This window comes from Galleria mellonella, unplaced genomic scaffold (genome assembly GCF_026898425.1).
Source record: "Galleria mellonella isolate WM207_F2 unplaced genomic scaffold, CSIRO_AGI_GalMel_v1 utg33, whole genome shotgun sequence".
NCBI lineage: Eukaryota > Metazoa > Arthropoda > Insecta > Lepidoptera > Pyralidae > Galleria > Galleria mellonella.
This window is the reverse complement of record NW_026442079.1, coordinates 4,071,200-4,094,270: the sequence shown is the minus strand read 5'-3', so window position 1 is coordinate 4,094,270 and position 23,071 is coordinate 4,071,200. Positions and strand designations below refer to the sequence as shown.

General features: G+C 32.6%; 1 protein-coding gene across 12 annotated transcripts; it reads right to left on the bottom strand.

The window, feature by feature from the left end:
• Window positions 1–1,226: 1,226 nt before the first annotated feature.
• Window positions 1,227–22,172, bottom strand: LOC113518243 (voltage-gated potassium channel subunit beta-2). Of its 12 annotated transcripts, none has more exons than XM_031911451.2 (20): window positions 22,011–22,172; window positions 18,228–18,322; window positions 16,873–16,974; window positions 16,436–16,570; window positions 15,377–15,488; window positions 13,569–13,707; window positions 10,188–10,261; window positions 8,447–8,677; window positions 8,279–8,372; window positions 7,863–7,886; window positions 7,581–7,708; window positions 7,381–7,460; window positions 7,171–7,303; window positions 6,951–7,105; window positions 6,653–6,749; window positions 6,433–6,548; window positions 4,881–5,020; window positions 3,719–3,884; window positions 3,575–3,641; window positions 1,227–3,415 (listed from the first exon to the last, which is right to left on the bottom strand). In XM_031911451.2, the coding sequence occupies exons 2-18, from the start codon at window positions 18,234–18,236 to the stop codon at window positions 3,770–3,772; spliced, it is 1,884 nt and encodes a 627-aa protein (XP_031767311.1). In that variant the 5' UTR covers window positions 18,237–18,322; window positions 22,011–22,172; the 3' UTR covers window positions 1,227–3,415; window positions 3,575–3,641; window positions 3,719–3,769. The 12 variants fall into 12 exon arrangements, with proteins under 12 accessions (XP_031767311.1, XP_031767310.1, XP_031767313.1 ...); XM_031911450.2 differs by having other exon boundaries at window positions 8,447–8,680; window positions 22,011–22,169; XM_031911453.2 differs by having other exon boundaries at window positions 6,951–7,087; window positions 8,447–8,680; window positions 22,011–22,164.
• Window positions 22,173–23,071: the final 899 nt, after the last annotated feature.

The window sequence follows — 23,071 nt, the reverse complement described above, 5'->3', positions numbered from 1 at the left end:
GCTGTGTTTCGGTTTGAAGGGTGGGATATGGCGTGAATTTACTGGATACAGAGGAATAACACCTGAGTCCTCAGGAATGGCAACGCATGGGGGGTATCATGGGCGAAACAGTATATTCTGTTATGTCTATAGGCGACGGTTACCACTTTCTATCAGGTGGGCCGCCAGTTTGTTTGCCATTCAAAGTTGAATGAAAAAAAAACAATGTCAACAAAAACTTCGAGCATTTACATCAGATTCATTCCTTCCACTAGAATTCTGGTATAAGCCTAATGTTGAATAAGCATAATTCATACCGAAGTGGTCATTGGTACTTTGGACAAGGAATACTCGCATTGTCATGCACTTAAATTTAAAAATGAGCCAGTCGGAATGTATTGCTCAGCAAGAAAAGTGCAACTAACGGAAATTGAAATACCACCTGAACCATTGCCCGGCTTGCTTATCGGTACAGATCCAGATTCTATCCTGTTCCTAAAGTCAATTTGCACATTCAATTCATGTTTTCAATTACATCTTTCAGCAGAAATAAATCAAAATATTTATAAAAAATATAAATATATATAAATAAAAAAAAATAATTCCATGTTTAAAATCAAAGGCCAAGTTTATCACAAAGTGGACTCATTGCTGCCAATGCCAAGTGAATCTCATAATTAAAAAAAAAATACTTTATAGGTGGCGAGAAATCCAAATGCACACTTGCCAATTGCGTGGCTTAAATAAAGTGTATTTTAATTGTCTACAAAGCTTCATTCCTCTTTTAATTAATATTACACCCCCACACACTTATACTGTTAGCTATTGTTTATTGAATTAAAAAAATATTTTCTAGAAATAATGTATATGGGAAAACAACATTTGCCGAGTCAGCTAGTTATTATATAATAACTTTAAAATTTTTCTTAGAGTTAGTATGAACCAAGTGTATTCACGTGAAATATAAGAACTTATATCTGCAAATAAGTATTCACGTACGTGACATGGAAAATTTTTAAAGAAGCGGAAAATGCTAATACATATGTATTAGTATTTTATATCGTTTTAAAATATTTTGATTCTTTTATTTTTAATACTGCACATTAATCAGCGTCTTTACTGTATGTTGTTGTAAATAAACAATACCACGAGAGTACGTTCCTTATTTTAATATATTATAATATCCATAGTCTACCTATTTATAATCAGAAATTTAACCATGGAAAATGGAAAAATAAAACTAAATATTTGTTTAAACATTATAATTATGTTAATAAATATTACATCTGGCTTAAACATTAATAACAGATAATACAATTACGAAGCCCTACACATTTATGACATTGAATATTAGCAAGTGCATAACCTGTATTTAATGATATGAAAGGATTATTAACAAGAAAATATCCATTTAAAAGTATTAAAGAATATATTAATATTTTTTACCATATTTATTGATACACAAACGACATTATTCGAAATTTTTCTATGTCAACTTTATTTTGAAAGATGCAAAATATAAAACGGACGGTTGAAGCAAGAGCTCCACATTTTTATGTGAGCATACAAACTATTATTTGTAAAGTGTTATAACAGCGAAATTAACTAAATATTGTTTTGTTACTGTATAAATAAATACATTTAAATTATTTATACTATAATATAAAATTCCATAGAAACGTTTGACTTCCCGGATTAAAAATTATGTTGATATATAAGACACTTATGTATATAATATTTATTTAATGTAAAAATAAATATTGAACTCTATTTTTTTATAACAGGTACTGGACTCCGCAAAAATAGATATTTAATAACACTTTTATTATAATAGTGTATAGTGCCTCTTATATACATCATAGAACGAATTTTTATATTTTTATTTTAATAAATTTTACAGACATCCGAGTACATATATAATTGTATCTCAATAAGTACATATATACATATAAAAAAAGAATGTAGCTTACCTTACATTGAATTTCCACCAAACATACATCATGTAATATATATTATACCTATTATATGAATATATGCAAAAAACAATATTTGGTAATAATAGTTGCTTCCAAAATACATGGCACAAAAACAACATTTTTGGGAAAACATATTTTGGATGAAACAGAGTTTGCATTTCTTTTAGGTACCTATATAGAATATTATAATAGAAATAGTATTATAAGAGAATCAGAGAAGTCCATACATATGTGTTTAGTAGTTTCTAGATAACTAGTACCACTATTATTGCTAGTGGGCTATTGAAGCATCGGCGACAAGAGGATTACAATAGGTACCTAGCGCATCTGTCGAAATCAGGCTATTGTGCTGGTGACCCTACACTCCGTCCGAAGTACAAAATTAAGTAACTGAATGAAAAAAATATTCGGGGATATAATAAAATATTTCATGTAATGGCAGTGAGCATGGTCTTTGTTGATAATAGTAAATAGTAGAAAGAATAGTTAAGACCTTTTTTGTTAACGTTAGTGTTGGTGATATTGCTATGCAATCAGAACTGAATTATGTTTAAGCCAGAAATTCTAACTTTGAAAGAGAAATGCAGACCAGTGAAAGCAGAAGTTATTAATAAAGCAATTTCAAATATTTTTTTATTATATAAAAAGACCCAGCTCCCTGAGCTCAGTACATTCAAAGGAATCATTTCAACCTTTTCGTACACCACAAGACCGTGGACCGATATGAACGATACACATGGAGAATAATAAAATTTCTACATACAATTTAAATTTTAAAGACCATCTAAGAAGTCAATTAATTTATCTAATTTAGAATTTGAAATCTACTATTGAAATAAAATTGAAAAAACGGTAACTACACATATACCTCTTTAAGAAGCCTACTTGAACAACAACAATTTACGTCGCTCTCTATGCATGTAGCATAGAAGTAATTAACTTGCACAAAATTAAGAGATAACTTATGCTACTCTCTAAGTTATTAAGAGTAATTAATTTACAAAGACTGTTGTCTCTGTTTTAAGCTAAAGTATAGATTTTTATCTGATAATTTCGCATAAGAATGACTTTCTTAACCAACACAGATCTTACAATTAAACATTCATAAAGGTTATGGACTATCCAGTTTTTTACCACTTTCGCGGATGCCATTTCAGCCCTCTTCACGTCTTTCTGTAGTTCAGAGGTATTTGATTTTTTTAGTTGAATTTTAAAATCGATCATTTATATCATGGAAGCTTTACATGTTTATACATCGGCAGGGGAACATAAGTCCATTCTAGATCGCCTGCGGTCCCTAGCAACAGACAGTTGTCCTGACGAAGACCTTTGTAATGAAGCGGACCTCGGTCGGGCCGTGTCCGACTTAGACTTTTTCACCTTGCTGCCACCACTGGCAGGTTGTTTTCCTTTTAATGATGATACTGATATCACTACATCTGTTGATACTCCATCTTGTTCTAAAAATGCAATGATATGGTCAAAAGCTGCAAACTATATTTCAATTATTATAAATATTAACATAGTATAAGTAATACTAGATATTACTAAACATTAATACGATGTTATTGTATACTAGGTTCTTATATCAGTTAGTAAGTATTAAACTTGATGTTTACCTGTACGTTTGATGACTTCTCCAGCATTGTTCAAAAAGAATTTTGGTTTCGTATCCTTAAGTGATTCCTGTACAAAAATGTACAATTTCGAATGAATTAAAATAGTATATAATAATGACTAAAATATTTGACAAATAAACATACCTTTGATTTACTAGATTTGGAAGCAGAGTCAGTGCTTCCGCGCCACCACGGTCACTGAATCTCACAGAAGGCTCTCCCGGATTCTTTTCCGGGTGTGGATGCTTCACCTTCTGCTGCATTATCACCTTCCGGTTTCGGTGATCCAGTTCCCGATGTCATGGCACCGCTGTATAAATAGGGAGATGAATATGAATTAGGAAGATATTAACACGATTCGTTTTATTTTAGAAAGATTACATTTGCATTGTAGGTTTTCTAAAAGGTAGTAAACTATATTAAATAAAAAAGATAGCTTTGTAATTATACTTAAAGGTGTTGCATCCGTAAGTAATCTTTAGCTTAGTTGGAATATATATTCTGCTTATTAATTATTGACAGTTTTACTTGTGGGGTAATTTTATGTATTGGCATTTTTACTTTTTTTTGCTGTATGGTCCCGACTTAGAAAGAGTCACCTCATTTTTCCCGTGGGTGTCGTTAAAAGAAACAAAGGGAATTTAATGATCGAGGGATGGACAGCAGCGTGCCTCTTAATACATCACCAAAGCCAAACTTGTAGCTCGTCTGCCAAGCAATGCAACTACTGATAAAATCCCTCTTTATAGGGGAGATCTATGTTCAGCAGTAGACAAATAATGGCTAATATGATGATGATGATGATGATGATTTTTATTTTTGTAAAATCAGTGATGGTAGATAGATTCACGGAAAGTTTGGTTGCAGAATGTGTCATAGTAACAGGGTTGTCTCATGAAAAGTGCATGTAAATTTGGGGATGAATTTTTAATCGGTGGAAGATTTAAACTTTAAGCCTGGCTACATCGTTTTGTATGATGCCAGTGTGATTAGGATGGATGTGAGCCTACTATAAGGTAAATAGGCTATTAATTTGTTTACATTAGTATAAAATATCAGCATTTATATATTTTTAAAAGCTTGCTCGAGTCTAAAAGAAAATATGATGGGTGTTAAGGATAAAGACAAACCTTATAAACATTGGATTTTTCCTTAACGAAAATCTGTGAAATTGTGTTGTTGTACATAGCAATATTGCACAACACGAAGTTTAATATTTTCGTCGATTTAATTACAAGCATATGCTTGTAATTTGTTATATATTTTTTTAATATTCGTAGAGTAAGGTATTGTTGTAAATACTAACGTCATGTCCACTCGGACTGTGTTGCTATTGTTCTGCTGGTTGCGCATAGCAAGCGTGGACACCATCGGAGGTCGCTGTGGCTTGTTCGCCAACAGCTTTTCAATCTCCACCATGACGGACGGTGTTAGTTGCGGCACAATCTGTAAATTATATTTATGCAGGTAGGATAATAACTACTAACAAAAATAAATCATATCGGTACGGAAACACTGCTACTCGAAGTTGATTCCAAAGTATGGTTCAACGTGGAAGAAAGTGAGTTTAAAAACATACAGTGTACGGGATTTGTGTATTATCCCGAACCCTATTTCTTAAGGGACTATTCTTGCCTTGTGTGACACCAGCATTCACAGGTTTTAAAACTGATCACATTTCGTTGACTATAACCTTGATGCTTCGTTCTCTGAGAATACTGGCGACTACACTGCACAATCTCGCAGGTAATTCAAATAAAAGTAGTTTTAAAAGCAGTATTTTATCCTCGATCGAAGACCTTTGCAATATCCAAACAAACAGTTAGGGCCTCTCCCTTACTCTCGATTTTTACTACCCATCGGTGTGTCAAGTAAATTAAAAGATCATCGATCGAGCGTCTGTGACGAAAGCCTAAGCCTAGAATACTGGTAATCGCAAAATATGACATTCTTACCGGTTAATCGGTAAGTACCTGAACAGTTAAAAGTTGATGATTGTCTCTATAACTTTCATAAACAAAAAAGCTAAAAAAAACTATTGGCCTAGAGTTAGCTGGATCTGAGCGATTTCCCTATTTAGGTATCGGGTGTATCAAAACAGTTTCCCAAAACTTTGGAACGACATCTAATGAGTAATTAAATAATTAATGGGGCACAGATGGTTTACTCGACCTGTGGATACCAAGAGAAAAAGCGCTCTATGGGCTGAGCTTTATGTGAATTTAATGACAAGTATACAGCTCTCACAATGCAGGACAGTCGGCGATGGTTTCTTTCGATCAATCAACGTTGAGTTAGATACAAAGAGGAAACCAAGAAGATCGGCATTTTTTTAAATGTTCAAAGCTATGGTGAAAGAGATGACAAAGATTCTCTTGCGTAGCTTTAGCAAGAGATCCTCAAAACTCAAGATTCCAAAGTTAGAATAACCAATCTCTTGCCATTTCTACACTTTGGTTTTGCTGTGACTATAACTCTTTTGAAGGACGGAAAGACAGAGTTGTACTTTTTTCAAGCGCAATCAGTTGTACGCGAGCCGAGATAAACTATGGTAAGAATTAAAGCCGCCAAGAATCCCAACTTTAGCGGAGGGAATCTCTTCAAGGAGGCAATCAGTAGCCATTTGGATGTGCTCAATGAGTTAGTTTTAGTGTTCCAGATATGGTAGATCTGTGTAGAACTTATATTTAAATTTGAGTAACAAACATCGTCTAGTTGTATGTATTTATAATATTAGTGGAATAATAATTATGATACGATAATATTTAGATATGGATGGATTTTACAACTATTTACTATGATGATAATATGTAGTACCAATATATAAATAAATATATGTATATATATATTATAGGCACCTGTAAAGCGTGAATATTTTCTTTGAATTGCTCAACGCTGCTGGCACCTAACAGTAGACAATTGACGGATTCGTTCTTTAGACACCATGCCACTGCCAGTTGACTCATGGAGCAATCTAGGATTAAAATATTAGACGTTATTTGGACTTGAAAATATTTACAAAGTTTTTTCGTAATAAATAGTTATTTCAATTAGGTTACATGTAGTTTACAAACGCACTGAGTGAGTTTGCGAGGTTCGAGAGATCGCGAAGTTTGTCTCCATATGTCCGATGCTCCTCTCCAGTAACTTGCTCTTTGCTTCCTGAACTCCGCATCTGTGTTTATACAATTCATAAGTATATTACAATCTACTATTCTATCTCAATATTTACTAAATGCCAATCTAAGTGATAGAAAAAAGTATAAAAGATTTTCATATGAAATAAAACGTGGAAAAAATAATAGTATCAATGAAAAGTAAAAATAAAAATATACACTAAATAAACAAATAAAAAAGTATTAAAAGGAAATTTTACTTCAGGTACGGCTAGATCTTCCTCACACCAACTAAATGTGCTATATTTTCTGTTGAAGCGAGACTTGGCGAAGAGACCAGTGATCTCCTCACGGCCTAGTCCTTTGCCTGTGGTTATGGCTGACCACGCCATTGTTCCTGGTATACAATTAATACCTATAAAAGTGTTACGTATACAGAAATTAAATACAATAAGTAATTTATATTTTTACAATACTCACCAACTCCGATTTTGTGATATAATTCTGGCATGTACAATTCGGGTTTCTCTCTGCAAAACATGTGGTATTCTGTCTGTTCTACTATTGGAGTAATGCAATTAAATTGTCGACAGTTAGTATATGCATCCATTATCTGAAAAAATCGAATTACGAATTACATATTTGATTCTATTTAATGGAAATTATTTAAAACTTTTGAAAACGTTTTACCTCTGAAGGCGACCAACGCGCTGTACCCCAATACATGACCCATCCTTGGTTAATAACAAAATTCATGGCCCGAACAAGCTCTGTTGAAAAATTATTCTTGAGTAATATATAATATATGTACATGTACGTAAAGTGAAATATCTTCATATATTTGTTTATTACAATTAAAATTATATTATAGTTATTTTATGGATACAAACCTTCCATTGGGCAAACAGGATCAACTTTGTGCAAAAGTACAACGTCAATGTATTCCACCTGAAGTCTCGCTAGTGATGCCTTAACACTTTCGACTATGTGCTTACGAGATAAACCTCTTTCATCTGACCTGTTATTAGTAAACCTAGTAAATGGAGAGTTCAATATGTATTATAATTATGCAGCAAAAAGCATTAAACACAAGCTTAAGTGTTATTTTAAAAAATAGCGAAGTGTCTAAGAGCGAATAGCATTAAACTCATCTTAGTACGGAAAACGCTAACGGTTTCAGTTTCAGTCCATGGTCGCTACGTTATAAATGTAATGAGATATTAGGCTAGTAATATTTAATGATATAGTATTATATAAATGAATGAAGAGTAGCAAATGGTAAAAGAAAAAAAAAATTGTTATTTCTCACTTAAATAAAAAAAATAATTATTTGAGCTCTTAAAGACATTTCAATAGATTTAAAAACCTTACAAATTCTCATTACATTTTAAGATAAATAAACTTTACGTCGGTTACATTTTGAGATAGAGCTAAATATTAAATTATTAAAATAGAAACTAGTTATCTATTAATACAGAAAAACTTATTTTTATATTTATCTATATTTGATAAAATGTGTCTCAAATAATAAGGTTTATGATTAAGCATGTGATATTGAATTATTTCATATTAGATTATAATTACTTACTTGGTGCTCCAATAAATTTTAGTAGTGATAATGATGCTGGTTCTCCTAACATTTCTCTTTTTGAGGATTCGGCCAAGTTCGGCTTCACCTTTTGCTGTAATTTTTTTTTAAATTAAAGGCAATCAAAACTAGGTACCTTCAACAATAGGATATTAGTAATTTACTAACCGCAATGTGCTTCGGATAAATCGAACAAATTAATCCCATTTTCTAAAGCAGTCATAACGACGTCTTCGGAGCAATCCTCATTGAGCATAGTCCAAATACCTAGGCCAATGTTAGGTACCCGGAGACCAGATTTACCAAGGTTTTTGTAACGCAGACCAGGAGTGACTACAGAAGGCATGGCTGTGTGATTTCCGATATATGTTGACATATGTCTAGACATGTTCATTTCACCTGCTGCAGAGAAGTCATTGTATTAATCCTATTAGCACACTAAGATTTTTAGGTTTTGTTAATTAATAAAATGTAGTCACGCAAAAAGAAATAATGAATATTATTGTACAAGGAACTGTATTATTGTACCTTATAAAATATAAAACAGATGTAGTTTAGCTGTTTGTTTGAGCATGTGTTACAATGTAAATCGATAATAAGATAATGAGAAGATTATGTAAATATTTGCAAATAATTTATATTATGTGTAAGGAGGTGGTTTAGAAAGAGTGGTAGATTATATCCAGTTGTTGTTATTAAGAGTTCCAAAGGAGTTACTACTATTAATGTACTGTATATACAGGACAGTGCAATATTAACTTAAGTTTTTTCTATAATGTAAATTATGTTTTGTAAATTCTGTTTTGTCTTTTTCTTTTGTGCTCAATTCCCAATTTAATAACAACTAACAAGACACTGTAACAATTAAAATTGGTTTGTGGAAGGTTTTAATTTTTATGAATAAGACGTGAAAGTTTACCAGTAGGAGACTTTGTATAAAAGTCGTTTACTTGAGTACTTCTATCGCATTCGTATAATTCCGTGAAGCAGTTGTTTTTGTATGGCTGTTTGTCAGTTTGAAGAGTGGGATATGGCAGTGAAATTACAGGGGACAGTGACATAACACCTTAGCCTTTAGGAATAGCATCGCATGATATTGTATATGTAGAAGGAGCATGCAACGGTTACTACTTTCGATCAGGTGTCAGATATTAGTCGGTTATAAAGAAAAAAACAAAAAAAAAAAGACTAAATACTTCAATAACTAAAATAGTCATGAAATATTTTACGTTTTTATGAATAAAAGAGTTAGGTTTAATTTACAAATTTGATCAACCAATCTAAACATTAGATTAGATTGCAAATGAATCATCAATTAAGTACAGAATTTTGGAATATATCGTATAATATATTATAACAGAAGGTCCTGCCGTTTAGATGCTTCATGAGATCAATTGAAATTGTCATATTACAGAATAATTATAAATACATGTTACATAATAAATGAGTAAATTTGTAAACAATCACATTGTAAGCTCTGAATATAAACATAAAGTACTTTTTGTACTAACCAAGGCGAGTGAAGTCCCGTGATGCGGCTAGTTCTTTAAATATTTTGTATCATTTTTAATTTCCGACTAACAAATGTTTAATAATCAACGTCTGAGCACTTTTTGACGAAATAACTCTGTATAATGAACTACTGTTTGTCATTACGATAATTATTAGCAGATAACGAGGAGAAAAATGTAAAACTATGCCTATATATTTCAAGGTCAAGTAGGAATGAAGCGCCTTAAACATGGTCTTTGAGCACTACTGTACTGATTAAAGGAATTAAATTTTTGCAAACGCTTAGAGCAGAAAACAGTATTATTATTGAATTGGCGGGACTTCTACCTATTCCTTACTCTTATGGTACAATCTCGAATGGTAACGATTGAAGTAATTTAATTAAAATTTTACTTACCTTGATCCAACATTTGCTGTGAGTTTGCACTGAAATCATCCATGCAATCCAGGGAAGCGATTGGGGCGCGACATCTGAACAACAAAAACAGTCCATATTCTCATAAAACATATTTTGTATCAGTAAAATAACTTAGAAAATACTTTGTGAAGTGTCGTTAAAATAATATTAATTTATTTGTGTTACATATTTTTAAGTTTTAATGATCAAAAATTAACAATTATAAATCTTATTAAACTTTGGACGATACAATATTCGAGATTTAGATTGTAGGCTAATAGCTAAGAGTATCAATAACGTCGTTATTTAATAATAATACAATATTACATTTTTGAAACTTTATGAAACTCTTAATTGTGTAAATTGTGTTGTTGTCATTTGTTTATCTAATACCATTATTTTCCTAAAACTTTAAAGTGTTTATGTGTGCATGAAATAGATATAAATTACATATATAAGTATTATTTAATGTAATGTAAAGTGTATAATATATTAAATGTATAATTATATATTCACTACCTATACTATAGCTACAATAAGTTACGACTCCGCTAATAAAACAAAGCTACGTAATTAATGATTTTTTGCTAGTTCTATGATGTTAAAAGCTATAAATCTAGATGGACTAAAATAATCTGCCAACTATTTTCTTATATGTACTGGATAATAGTATGATATGTCTAATCCTATATCTAATATGAAACTAATTGGAATTTATGTATATGAATCAAAAAAGCAATTTAACAAAATAATGTTTTTAGTGGTTAAATGTTCATCTACATGTATTGGTTTTATTGACGCGCCATAATGATGGAAGATGGCCAATAATAATATACGTGGTTATAATAATTACTAATATTAATCATCATTCAAGTAATTTACTTTAGATTTGTAAGCGTCAAGTGATCACTATATGGAAGCTTGCAAGATATAGGTAAAACAAGGAAGGCCATGAGACAGTGTTTGGTGCTAAAGCAGTAAAGACAATTACAGAGGATTCACCGTACCTGTGCTTCGCCTGTGGAATCTCCCGACGAATCTGCATGAGGTAAGCCAAGCGCTTGGAATACTATTTCCGTCTGTATTATAAGCAACTGTGCAGTCACAGTACTTTAATAAAAAAAAAAAATGCATTTATTATATTGTTATTAAGTATTAATAACGAACTGTATTTCTACTATTTAACAGTTGCTTATAAAAGTTCGGCTTGTTGTGGTACCTATTCGCATGCGACGATCGCGGTGCGCGATGCGGGCGTAGTGTGCTCTCACTTTTATTTACCACCAAGAGAAGACGTAACATTTTGATAAAAACTATTCAGTACGGTAATCCCTTATTCTGTAAATGGATACGTTACAATACAATTGATTGTCATAATATAATAATAATAATATGAAGTTAAATATTTGGCTTTGATTATGATGAGAGGTGCATGTAAAGATAGGTAATAAATTATCAATAGTTTTACAGAGTGTGTTAATACATACATAAACATTTGCAGCGTTTCATAACATGCTTTATATATGTTGGCCGTTAATTAATAGCCAACATGTTATAATTGTAATAAAAAACGAGAGCAAATTATTTAGTATTGATACGTCTTCTCCCTTTAGGCTGTCCTCAAGGGTCCAGTTACCGATATATAGTGGGCATGGGGTTGGAGTCGACGCTGGCACTGTCGGGCGGTCCGAGGGGCGTGTGTGGAGTGCATCGGCTGATGGTGGACTCGCTGCGCGACATCTGCGAGCCCTCCTTGCCGCCGCCGCCCTCCGCCTTACACTGCATGTCGTGCCGCCTCATTCCGCTCCTATGCTTAGCAACGGCATCTTATCTCCCTACAAACATCTTATCTGTAATGAAACGTTCACAGGTCTCCATACGCCAACCCCCGAGCCGAATACTGAGAAAGGACACGGGCGGGTTTAGTTTCATAACACTCAAGGATAGTAAGGTAAACATAGAGAAGCATGCATGCCCTAACGCTAACATCTAGTCCGCTAAGGGTTACGAAATCGAGTGATTCACACTGTAACATCTAAGCACTGGACTATAGTCACGAGTAAAATCAACGAATATGTTAAATAGTCGTGTAGTAAACACATAAGAGACATCGATATGTGACCATTCGGGAATCACTCACCGGGATCGGTGTGATTTTCTATGTACTCAACATTTGGAAGGTTGTGGTGCAACGGTGGACTGTAAACTGCGAAGTTAGTGAACTGTATTGCGGTTTTATGAGGCGCGCGGCGCTGCCGGTGTGCGCGGTGGCGAATGAGGCGCGCGACGCGGTGCCGTTGGCCCACCGTCTACAGCACATGCGCCATTCACCCCATACCGATCTGACCTATTTCTAGATACAGCCCCAGGTCATGGAATTCGAACCTACTTTATGTAGATGCAGTTTATACTCGAGGTAGTAAGACTGACATTATATGTTATCATAACTTACAGCTCGTATTAGTTGGGAATAAATATAATGAATACTTAATGCATTTAGTAACTACATAGGTATATTGAAGCAATAGAAATAAGTTTGAGTAGCAAAAAACATGAATTAGTAATTAACGGTGTTTTTCGTGACATACATGTTATTTAATATTGGTTTTAAAATGTTGTAGTAATATTTTTTGAGAGTAAGTACTCGTATATTGGGATTTAAAATTTAATCAATATGCAGCTGCGCTTGTTATAACGTCAGAACGCAGCCATCGACTAAGCAAGGCTTAAATTTATTATTTTTTACTGTCGTGTCTAGAGAAACCAGCGATGATATTTGATGGTGAGTTAGGTACCTAAACCTCAATTTTTATTATAATCAATCAGTTTTGGAAAAACATTGCTTTAAAATCCGAATATATCATACTTGTATTATGCACAGACTACACTATCCTACTATTATACTCGTATGACATCATTAAAAAAATATTATCCTCATGTTTCAAAAGTAGAGTAAAAACATAATAATGTGTTTGAATTTTATAAAAGCCAGAAATGAAATATTTTCTATCTCCTCAACCTAAATTATTGCATATTACACTAAAATCTCATTAAAGTATTATAAACGTAGATTTAATTTTTGGAAATTTTTAGTTTCATTTTGTTCGCGTGTTTTATGAAGTAATAGGTAGTATTGTATAATATGTAATTATTGTAATGATAAATTATTATTTTGGAAGTAGGTATCTATTATAAATTAAAATTATATAAATATATTTACTTTCGGTTTAAATTGAATTGTTAACGATATTTTTGTACACCGGAAAGTTAGGCCGGTTTTTGTTTAATACAATGTTTTTGGTATTGATCTTGACGCATTGTGTAATTAATTATGTTGTATAAGTATATTAATTTACCCTAAAAATAATATGGCAGTCTTACCCAGGACACGAGGGAGCTCGCACAAGGTCTATGCGTCGTCGAGGATTAACGTCACTAGCTGACGCCCGCCAGGCTCTAGCTTCCGTGCCCGTGGTATACCCATGATTTTCGCAGCACCCATCGCTATCTAGAGACTCATCTGTTGATACGGTTGTATTTGTATTATTTGTTACATTTATATAAATTGTTATAGTTTAGTTACTTTACACTTTTTATATTTCTTATGGACATCGGCCTCTTAAAAAAAGTCGCATGTGAACTCTAATTTTGCGAAGCTTAACTCGTTTTCTAATTTAATTTATACGGTTACCACCATACTGTTATGTTTATTTCGTCAGAATTGAAATCGTTGTTTTTATAAAGATTTTAACAAAGTTGGTTTAAAGAAACAGTGATCTCAATAATCTTAATACTAGATAAAAATTCAAACTAGATGTTCCGAAGTATCGTTAAGAAAGGCAATGGGCATTGAATATTATAATAAGATATATCAAAGGATATTTTTGATCTATCTTTTAATAAATTTAAAACTATTATTGAAAAACACTTATTGAACAAACACACTAAACGATTACTTGAATAACAAATGTGCATGGTGTTAGTCGATCATGCACGAGCTAATGACCATATAATTTAAGACGTCATCATTATATCACTCGTTATCTGCCCAGTGCCTCCCCCATAGACTGCTATGAGGAACCATCGTGAGGCACCTGCATCCACTGACTCTCTGCAATGCATTTCAGATCGTCACTCCATCTAGTGAGGGGTCGTCCTACACTGCGTTTGCCCGTACGGTGTAGCCACTCAATAACCTTTCCTCTCCATCGGTTGTCGGTTCTTCGAGCTAGGCAACATTGATGATTATCTTGGTTAATGACCCTCGTTTTCAAACTTTTGAATGAGACGTTTTCGCGTAGTTTTCAGAATGCTGTCCAGCCGAATTAGATTCAACGTCGAAGTTGGACTTACCTAGTCGGATAAGTTGTACCAGGTATACATCTTTGAGCATAGTGTTCTCAATAATAACCGATAAAGGATGGACATCGATATTAGGCATGATTTTTAGTTATTCATCATGTTCATCTCAAGACCTACCTGTTTAGAAACACTATTGAAGTTATTGAGCATAGTAACCAAGTTGATCCAAGGGATTAAAAACATCTTCCAATGTAATTGTGCAGAGGTTTGGGGATATGACGTCATCCCGTCTTACATTATTCAGGACTAAGATGGGTTTCGTTCTCTGGTGCTGTACTCTAATAAACATCGTAGCCTTGCTGTATATACATTTTAACATTTCGATATACCTATAGTCATTCTGGCACTGCTAGAGTAACTGTAATACTACCCATATTTCGATGAAATCAAAGATATTTTCATAGTTCACAACGCCAGACATAGTGGCAGATTATACTCTTTGATCGTTAATGCTAAAGCCTTTTCGGAAGCTAGCTTATTCAGATAACAAATTAGAAGGGATATCGGTCTATAGTTCTTCAATAGGGTATTGTCACCCTTGTTGAATGAGAGGACTACCGCATTTCTACTCCACGCGTTAGGCGTAACACCGTCATGTATGACAAAATTAAATTGACTCTAAAGAACTACAAGTACCGGTTTTCGACCCGCTCTCAGAAGCTGTGCTGTTCGGCTTCCTTTGTGTGTTACCGTATTACTGTTTGAGAGTCATTAGTCATTAGTCACGACAATATCTTTAGGATGATTCTTTACTCACTACAGTGCCAAAGTTGTTTATTTCGGAATAGATGCTATGATGTTAGAATAGATACAAAAACAAATATTACCTCGGCACGGCCCTAATCGAGATAGGTTGATAAAGATGCCTTCGCTCTCACTGATGCTTTGGCTTGATTGTGGCTTCGCAAACTGGGCACTGCATGCTTTTTTCAGTACGTTCTATTAATAAAATAATAATTTAATAAAAATATTGGTATACTATAACGAATAGGGAACTGAGTTAGGTGTTATCTTGCAAAAGTCCATATCACTAATTATTCAATTAGTATTATTTTGTTTAATTCTACTACCATTAGTATGTTTGTGACTGCCAATACTCAAAGACTGACTACTATTCTTATATTAATAAGAATAGTAATAATATTAATATAAAAGGGCTAATATAGAAGGTTGTAGAACTTCTATTAAGATGTTCTACAATCATTTATATAAGCTATCAATCTCCGACTGCCATTTCATCCAAGGACGTTTTTCGGCCCGTGTTTCACCTCTAAACAAGGCATCTTCAGGTACATTAATACATCGCTGCTCGGCGTACTCAAACTGCCAATGACTAATTTTCGGCCATGTTGATCTATTACTTTACATGAGTGTTGGGAGTAGTACACATACTATTGGTAGTGAAATTAAACAAAATAATTGTAATTAAATATATAGTGAATAGAGAAATACATTTTAGTTTGGACCGAACATTATGTCATTTTCTTTTTTAACATCGTTGAATGCCACTAAATTAGATTACATGGTTGTTATCTCGTTTTATATAATTATATATAAAAATATATATAAATTGTAATCCTTTATAACACTTGCCATAATTTTATCATATTTACCATATCAACGCACATATAACACTCCTGGTGATACAGGCATCCATTGGCTAATTGTCTTCGTGTAACAATATAAAAATATAATATGAACTTTGGGTTCCACAATATATTTAATAAAAAATATACCTAAATCTTTATCAATACAATATTATAATTATGATACACACATACATATATACATGTACATATATGTCTATTAGGTAGCTATAATTTCAATTCACCGCGTTATATACTCAGGTGAAATTAATTACTTTATTAATTAAGTTATCATCGCACCCTATAATGTTTCGTAGTGTCTGGTATCGATGGGCGACTATGGCGCCACCTGGCAGCTTGCCGCTGTAGGTCACTGAGTCGATGATGTGACCATGATGTATTCATGCCACGAAGCTCTTCCACTGCCTCCGCTATCTATAATTTTCAAAGTAAAGCTGCTACACAGAAAACAGACGCTTTTGTAGGGGATCACTGTAAGGGAATAGGTATCTTTTCGAATATGTACATTATCTAGTTTTTAAAGATAAAATCTCTAAAAGGCACTACGACAGTTATGACAGTGGCACCTATAGCGATGTTATTTACAGTTTGGCATTTCATAATGTAATGAAATTTCAAATGTTTCCTGATCTTATGTAATTTGAAGACATTTTTACTGTCTTTCTGGTCATTTAATTGGGCCATAATTTTATTAAAAAGCAGTACACTATAGTCACCTCTCTTTTCTGTTCCTCTTCGGCTTCGATTGCTCGTTGGTGTAATAGCTCTAAATCTAATTTTCTAACTTCTTCAGCTTCTCTCGCCTGAACCTCCTTTTCCTAAAAACAAAATTATAACAAATTTATAAACTGTTTCTTCTTGATTTATCATTTTAATTAGCGGTTAGTAATTGAGGTAACAACACAGTACGCAGTAGCTATCCAAAGTAAACACATCACTTGAGACAAGTTTTTGCCTGCCTTTAAATCGTATTAGTGTACTACATATTGTGATGTTACCTCAACTACCACAAGCGTAAAAAAGTTCCTATGTGTTTAAATAGGAAATGGTTCGTCTGGAAATTAAATGTAAAATAACCTACCACTTTTTTAATAAGTATAAGGACTATGAAAAATATTTTTGTATACTGTGATAATAGTAAGATATACATATTGTTATAAAGGGCCAAAGAATATCAGTAAAAGAATAATAAAGAGTATGATAAAAAAATACTGTGGTAATTTATAAATATCCTTCATTTTATAGTAACTACTAGTTTTTACCTTCGAGTTCGTCAGCATGACTAACATAAATATGATTAACTGGGATAAAAAGACAAGTAAACAAACAGACAAATTAACATTTACATTTATAATAGATACACATTAGCAAGGATATAAAAAGAAGAAATTCTTAAATGAAAGGAAGAAGATATAAACAACATATCAGGTCACTCAGAAAGTATTGCGAGAAAAAGTTTTTATGTATGTGAGACTGGCCAGTTATGATTTATTTAAAAATATTATTACTTATAAGTAAAAATAGGTACGTTCTAAATTCAAAACTTCCCTCCACATTTTTTGCGAGCTAATTAAAATTAGTAGTCTCATTGAAAAATGGATATGCGTCGAGAACATTTTCGCACTATAATTTTTTACGATTTTAAGTGTCGCCTGAAACCATACGAATCGAGAGAGAGACATCCATTATAATATGCTAATATTGTAATGGATGTCTCTGACTTCGTAGTACTCTCTGCAGGGAGAAAAGAATGGTTAGTAACCTATCAGTTCCATAGCTGGCTTCCACTTTCAGGTCGACCTCCACGCGGTTCCTTTAAAAACCATCTTGGTTAATTTTTATACAATTTGTCAGGATAGGTTAACTGATCTGCTTTCATCCTCACCTATCCATTCTCACTGGTGCTTCTCCAGCGTATATCTGTGGCATAGTCGAGGTTACTATTCACCCATTAGAAAAGTCCACTCTGCACTATTATTTATCCTGTGCGATCTGTTCATTGGGTAACCGTTTGGCATGTCAGTATATGAGAAATCCTTTGTACAGTGTAGGAAAAGAATATAAAGAAAACCTTTTGCATTTGACGTTCATGTTCGATTTTCTGTTGTTCAAGTTCCTCTTCTGGTATGGGTGGCGTCTCATCCCCACTGGATGGATGTTTAGCTCCTGTCAAGCAAAGTACTTTATGCCGTTTTATTTTTCCATTAAATATTAGTTAGTTACTCATTATCATTCATTAGAAATGTGGTTATACGAATAAAACATTTAAATGGTACTACATTTTTTATGCGGTTTCAGTTAGGATACACAGGATTCGCTACAGGGAATGTATAAGTATGAAGTCACTACCATTAGTGAAAACCTCTAAATAATAGGTACAAAATTCACAAATTTTGTATTATATATGAGTAGAACGATAACTCGTTTAGATTGTCATTAACAATTATAGCCAAGTAATAAAAAAAATCATTTCTTGTTTTCAACCAAGTGTTTTTATTATTTCTGTAGAAATAATCACTAGCTGTATTCCTCAAGTTTTTTCATGTGATTTATAATAAAAATTACAATCAAATTATTAATATATTTTTTAGATTATATTAGGGTCTTTCTAATAAACAATAAATAATTTTTATGTCATATTTTTTTATGAATCTACCGCCCAATTCGAAATGCAATTCCAGCTGAGAAGAACGAGCAAGAAACACAGCTGTTGCTTTTTTAAATTAATTTATATATCAATGTCATTAAATTAAATTGAACTTTTATTATATACCTACTATATTATATATCTACTATGATGACATTCTGTTTTCTAAGTAAAATTTAAGTATTTAAATTTGTTTAGTCAGTATGATAAATAAATATAATAAAATTTTATAATTGTTAACACCTTTCATTTTTAATAAAATAGACTTTCTTTTGTTTAGACATAGATATATAATATATTAGGTCCTTACATATGAAATTGGCGTTTTATATGGAAGGATTATAAAGTAATTTTTTTTTATATATTTAATTAATCAAAGTATGCATTGTTATCTATGCACTTTTGCCATCTCATAGGTTGACATTGATCCCTTTACTAAAAAAACCATGAGGGTGAGAATCAATAAACTCATTGAAGGCGGTTTGAACTGCCGCATCGGAGTTGAATTTTTTTCCTTGTAAGAAGTTGTCCAAATTTCGAAAAAAAATCGTAATCTGTTGGAGAAAGGTCCGGGGAGTACTGTGGATGTCGCAGACATTCCAATTATAGTTCATCTAACTTGGTGGTTGTTTGTTGTGCAGTGCGTGGTCTTGCGTTGTCGTGAAGCAGCAGTGGCCTAGAGCGATTGATCAATCTCTGTCGTTTAGCAGATAGTTCTTCCTTCATGGTTTACAGTTGCTGCAATAGATATCTGCCGTAATCGTTTGACCAGATTTTAGAAAGGTGTAGTGAACGACACCGGCGCTAGTCCATCAAACACTCAAGTAAATTTTCTTAGTCAATTTTCGTTTAGGGCAGGATTTGACTGGGTCTCCGTACAGTATCCACTTTTCATCACAAGCAATGATTCGATTTAAAATCCCTTCATTATTATGTCGGTTGAGGAAAGTAACACAGTAGTTGACGCGTGTTTGCAAGTTCGATTCACTTATATCATGAAGTACCCATCGTTCAAGTTTTTATACTTTGCCGATTTGCTTCAAGTGGATTAATACAGTTTTGTCACTTACCCCAAAGCATGTAGCTATTTCTGAAGCGCTTTGTGATGGATTCGCTTCCACAATAGTCTTCAATTTTAATTTTTTAATTCTTTATTTTCCACTTTTATCTTAATTTGTCTTGTTTCCTTTGAGGAAAAAACAAATGAATAACTGTTTTCAAAACTTAAATGTACCAGTTAAATGAAATCATAAATTTGAATTTGGAATTCTTAACCAAAGAGGAGATATTTCAGATTAAAGTGATCGAAAAAACACTAATTTCATATGTAAGGACCTAATATTTTGACGCTCTTTTGTAGCAATACTTTTAAACATGTCCTTAGTTATTTTGCGTCTTTTGCACATCGTTTTTGCGACAAGGCCGTTAGTCTGTAATAAAAAATTATAACTTTAAAGTGTGATTAAAAAAATATTGAAAAAAAGCTTTTATAATTCGCCATCTGTATGTTTAAAACGTGTCAAATTTTTATCATTTTCTTTTCAAGCTATTTCATTTGATACCTATATTCACTGGGTTAACAAAATACATACCTTTATCTTACAGCGGCGACCACCTTAGAAATAGTACAATATTAAGTATTGCATATTGTATTATCACCAGAATTGAATAAATACGTGAAATTTCAACAAAATAGATTAGGGGAAAAATGTTCCAATTCGACTTACAAAATTTGATCCTGACCTAAGTAAACATTCATTGCAAATTAAATCAGAGCTTGCAAGCATCGTGGAAAGTAGGTCAAGGGTGATTCTTTGTGTAATGAAATTGGATTTCGTAAAGGTCAATTTATCCTGTATAGATAGGTTTTCGACAATAAAAAAGTTTCCTTGCAGCAAAAAATAATAATAAATAAAGTATATTTTATACGTACCTACATTTGATCTTATTTGTGCTTTATTTATTAAGAATAATTAAAATTAAATTAAATCGACAATGTAAATATGTACGTCTTTGTATTTCGCCTAACTTTCTTTAAAGGTTTATTGTTTTGTGATCGACTCGCAAAGAAAGATGATACTTAGCATGCGCTTTATTGCGATACATCATATTATTTAGAACATAAGGATAGTACCTGCGGCTCTATAAACCGAGTTCAATCCGCCTATAAAAATATATTGCAATAGTTTCTATACGAAACATTCATTTACAAAAATGGTTATTTACTAAACTGTTACGACACTCAATCATTTTTAAAAGTTGCCGTGTGGTTCCAGCATAGAATGGGTAACTCCTTCCTTTTCCGTAGGTGTCGTAAGACGCAATTAAGGGAACTTAATGGTCAAGAGATGGGCAACAGCAACCCTCTTTAAACGATACCCAAAGCCTAACTGCGGTTGCCAAACCGCTTGTCAAGCGTGACTACTACTGGCAAAACCTCCCTTACTGGAAGGCCTATGTTCAGCAATGGACAGTGAATAGCTGATATGATTATGATGACAAGACCTAGAAAACTATGTTAATAAAATGCAATGTTTAATTCATATATTTTTGTCCACCGTAACAATGCAAAGTGTTTCAGTGCTTCTGTAGTAGATAATCTGGCTTCTCTGCAATTACGTTTAAGATTCTGTTGGTACTTCTGCGGATTCTACGCCACAAGGATGCAATTCTCGTTATGATTATGGTGCGAGAAACGTCAGTAGGTATGTGCTTCCGAAAACATTCGACAGAACTGCGGGAGCCCTATTGACACCACTAATATACTGAAAGCGATGAGCGTTGTAGCTGTTCAGCGTATAAGTAACCCACAGGCTACACGTATAAAATGTTTGGCAGTAAGCCCTAAATATAAGGTATATTTATACGAAATAACTAAAGGTTATAAAATAAATAAACAAACCAAAAAAATATATTCTACAAAAATTGTTGCGAATAAGATTATTAAAATCATTTTTATAAACATAAATAAAAAATTGCTTTTTAGAACTTACTTAAAAACTTTTAAAATATACCATTTTCTAAGTACATACGTTTAAATTACACAGTATTTTACCTATTTACTAGAGTACATCGTGTCAAAAATAATATTTGTCTTTTAGGTAAGTATCAAATCAAGTATGTATATACAGAATTAATATGCTTTACATTTAGTTATGTCAACTTAAATTCGAATAAAAGGAGACGAAACCGACTATTATTTCTTACCAGTAGGCGGATGATACGATATCCAAAACTGATGCGCCAGTTTTATTCACTAAACGTAATAGAAATTAACGTACTTTCAAGGTTAAAATCAGTGTACGCCACGGATTCCCAAATGTATACTGAATCGCGTATAAACCACGAGGATTTATTCATAGAAGTTTATTTTCATGGTTACTTATACGCGGTGAATCTATGTATGGTGCCACTGGCAATGTTCCAGGAGGCGTGGAGTTACAGAACCTCGTTCCATTTACGCAGCAACATAAACTAAAAATTATAATTTAATAATCGATTAAGATACATAACTGTATAATTTATTCTGTAGTCATAATAGTATTTACTATAAAAAACAATGTGATATTTGAGAAAACTAGTATGAGATTTCACTAAATCTTTAAAGATAAAGTATCATTATAATCAATTCACGATAGCAAAGATAACGCATATGGATAAAAATTAACTTCAATTCATTCAGAACATTCTTTAGCATTCTGATCAAAATATTGATATATACCACTTATTAATATATCTTGATAATAGGTGGCACTGAAGCTATAGTTTGACACCATGTAAAAGAATAATGAACTTGCATTTCTAATATCGTTACCGGTGAGTAGTCGAGTAAGCGTCCTTTTCGATCATAACGAAAATATGTTAGTTTATGTTTACAAGGTAATAATAGTAATAGGTATTTATTATCATACACCTAAATATTACGGCAACCTAATCATATATGTTGTCCTACACTGCGTTTGCCCATACGGAATCGCTTTATGAGAAAGAACAGATTCTTATTTAAATTAAAAAAAATATATCTTTTTTGGGAAATTTTTAATTTAATTACTTGCAACACTGAAAAAAAGCGCGCCTTCATTTGATTTAAAAATAGGTATATCTCAACTATTGGCGAGCTAAATATTGGTCCGTTTTTGAGATTCAATGCTCTATTTATATAATTTAAGATTTTAATGTTTTCGAAACCTATTCTATATCATTATTTATTTCTAACTCGATTTTCAATTTACTGAAACTCTTCAAAATATATTAAAAAATAAATACCC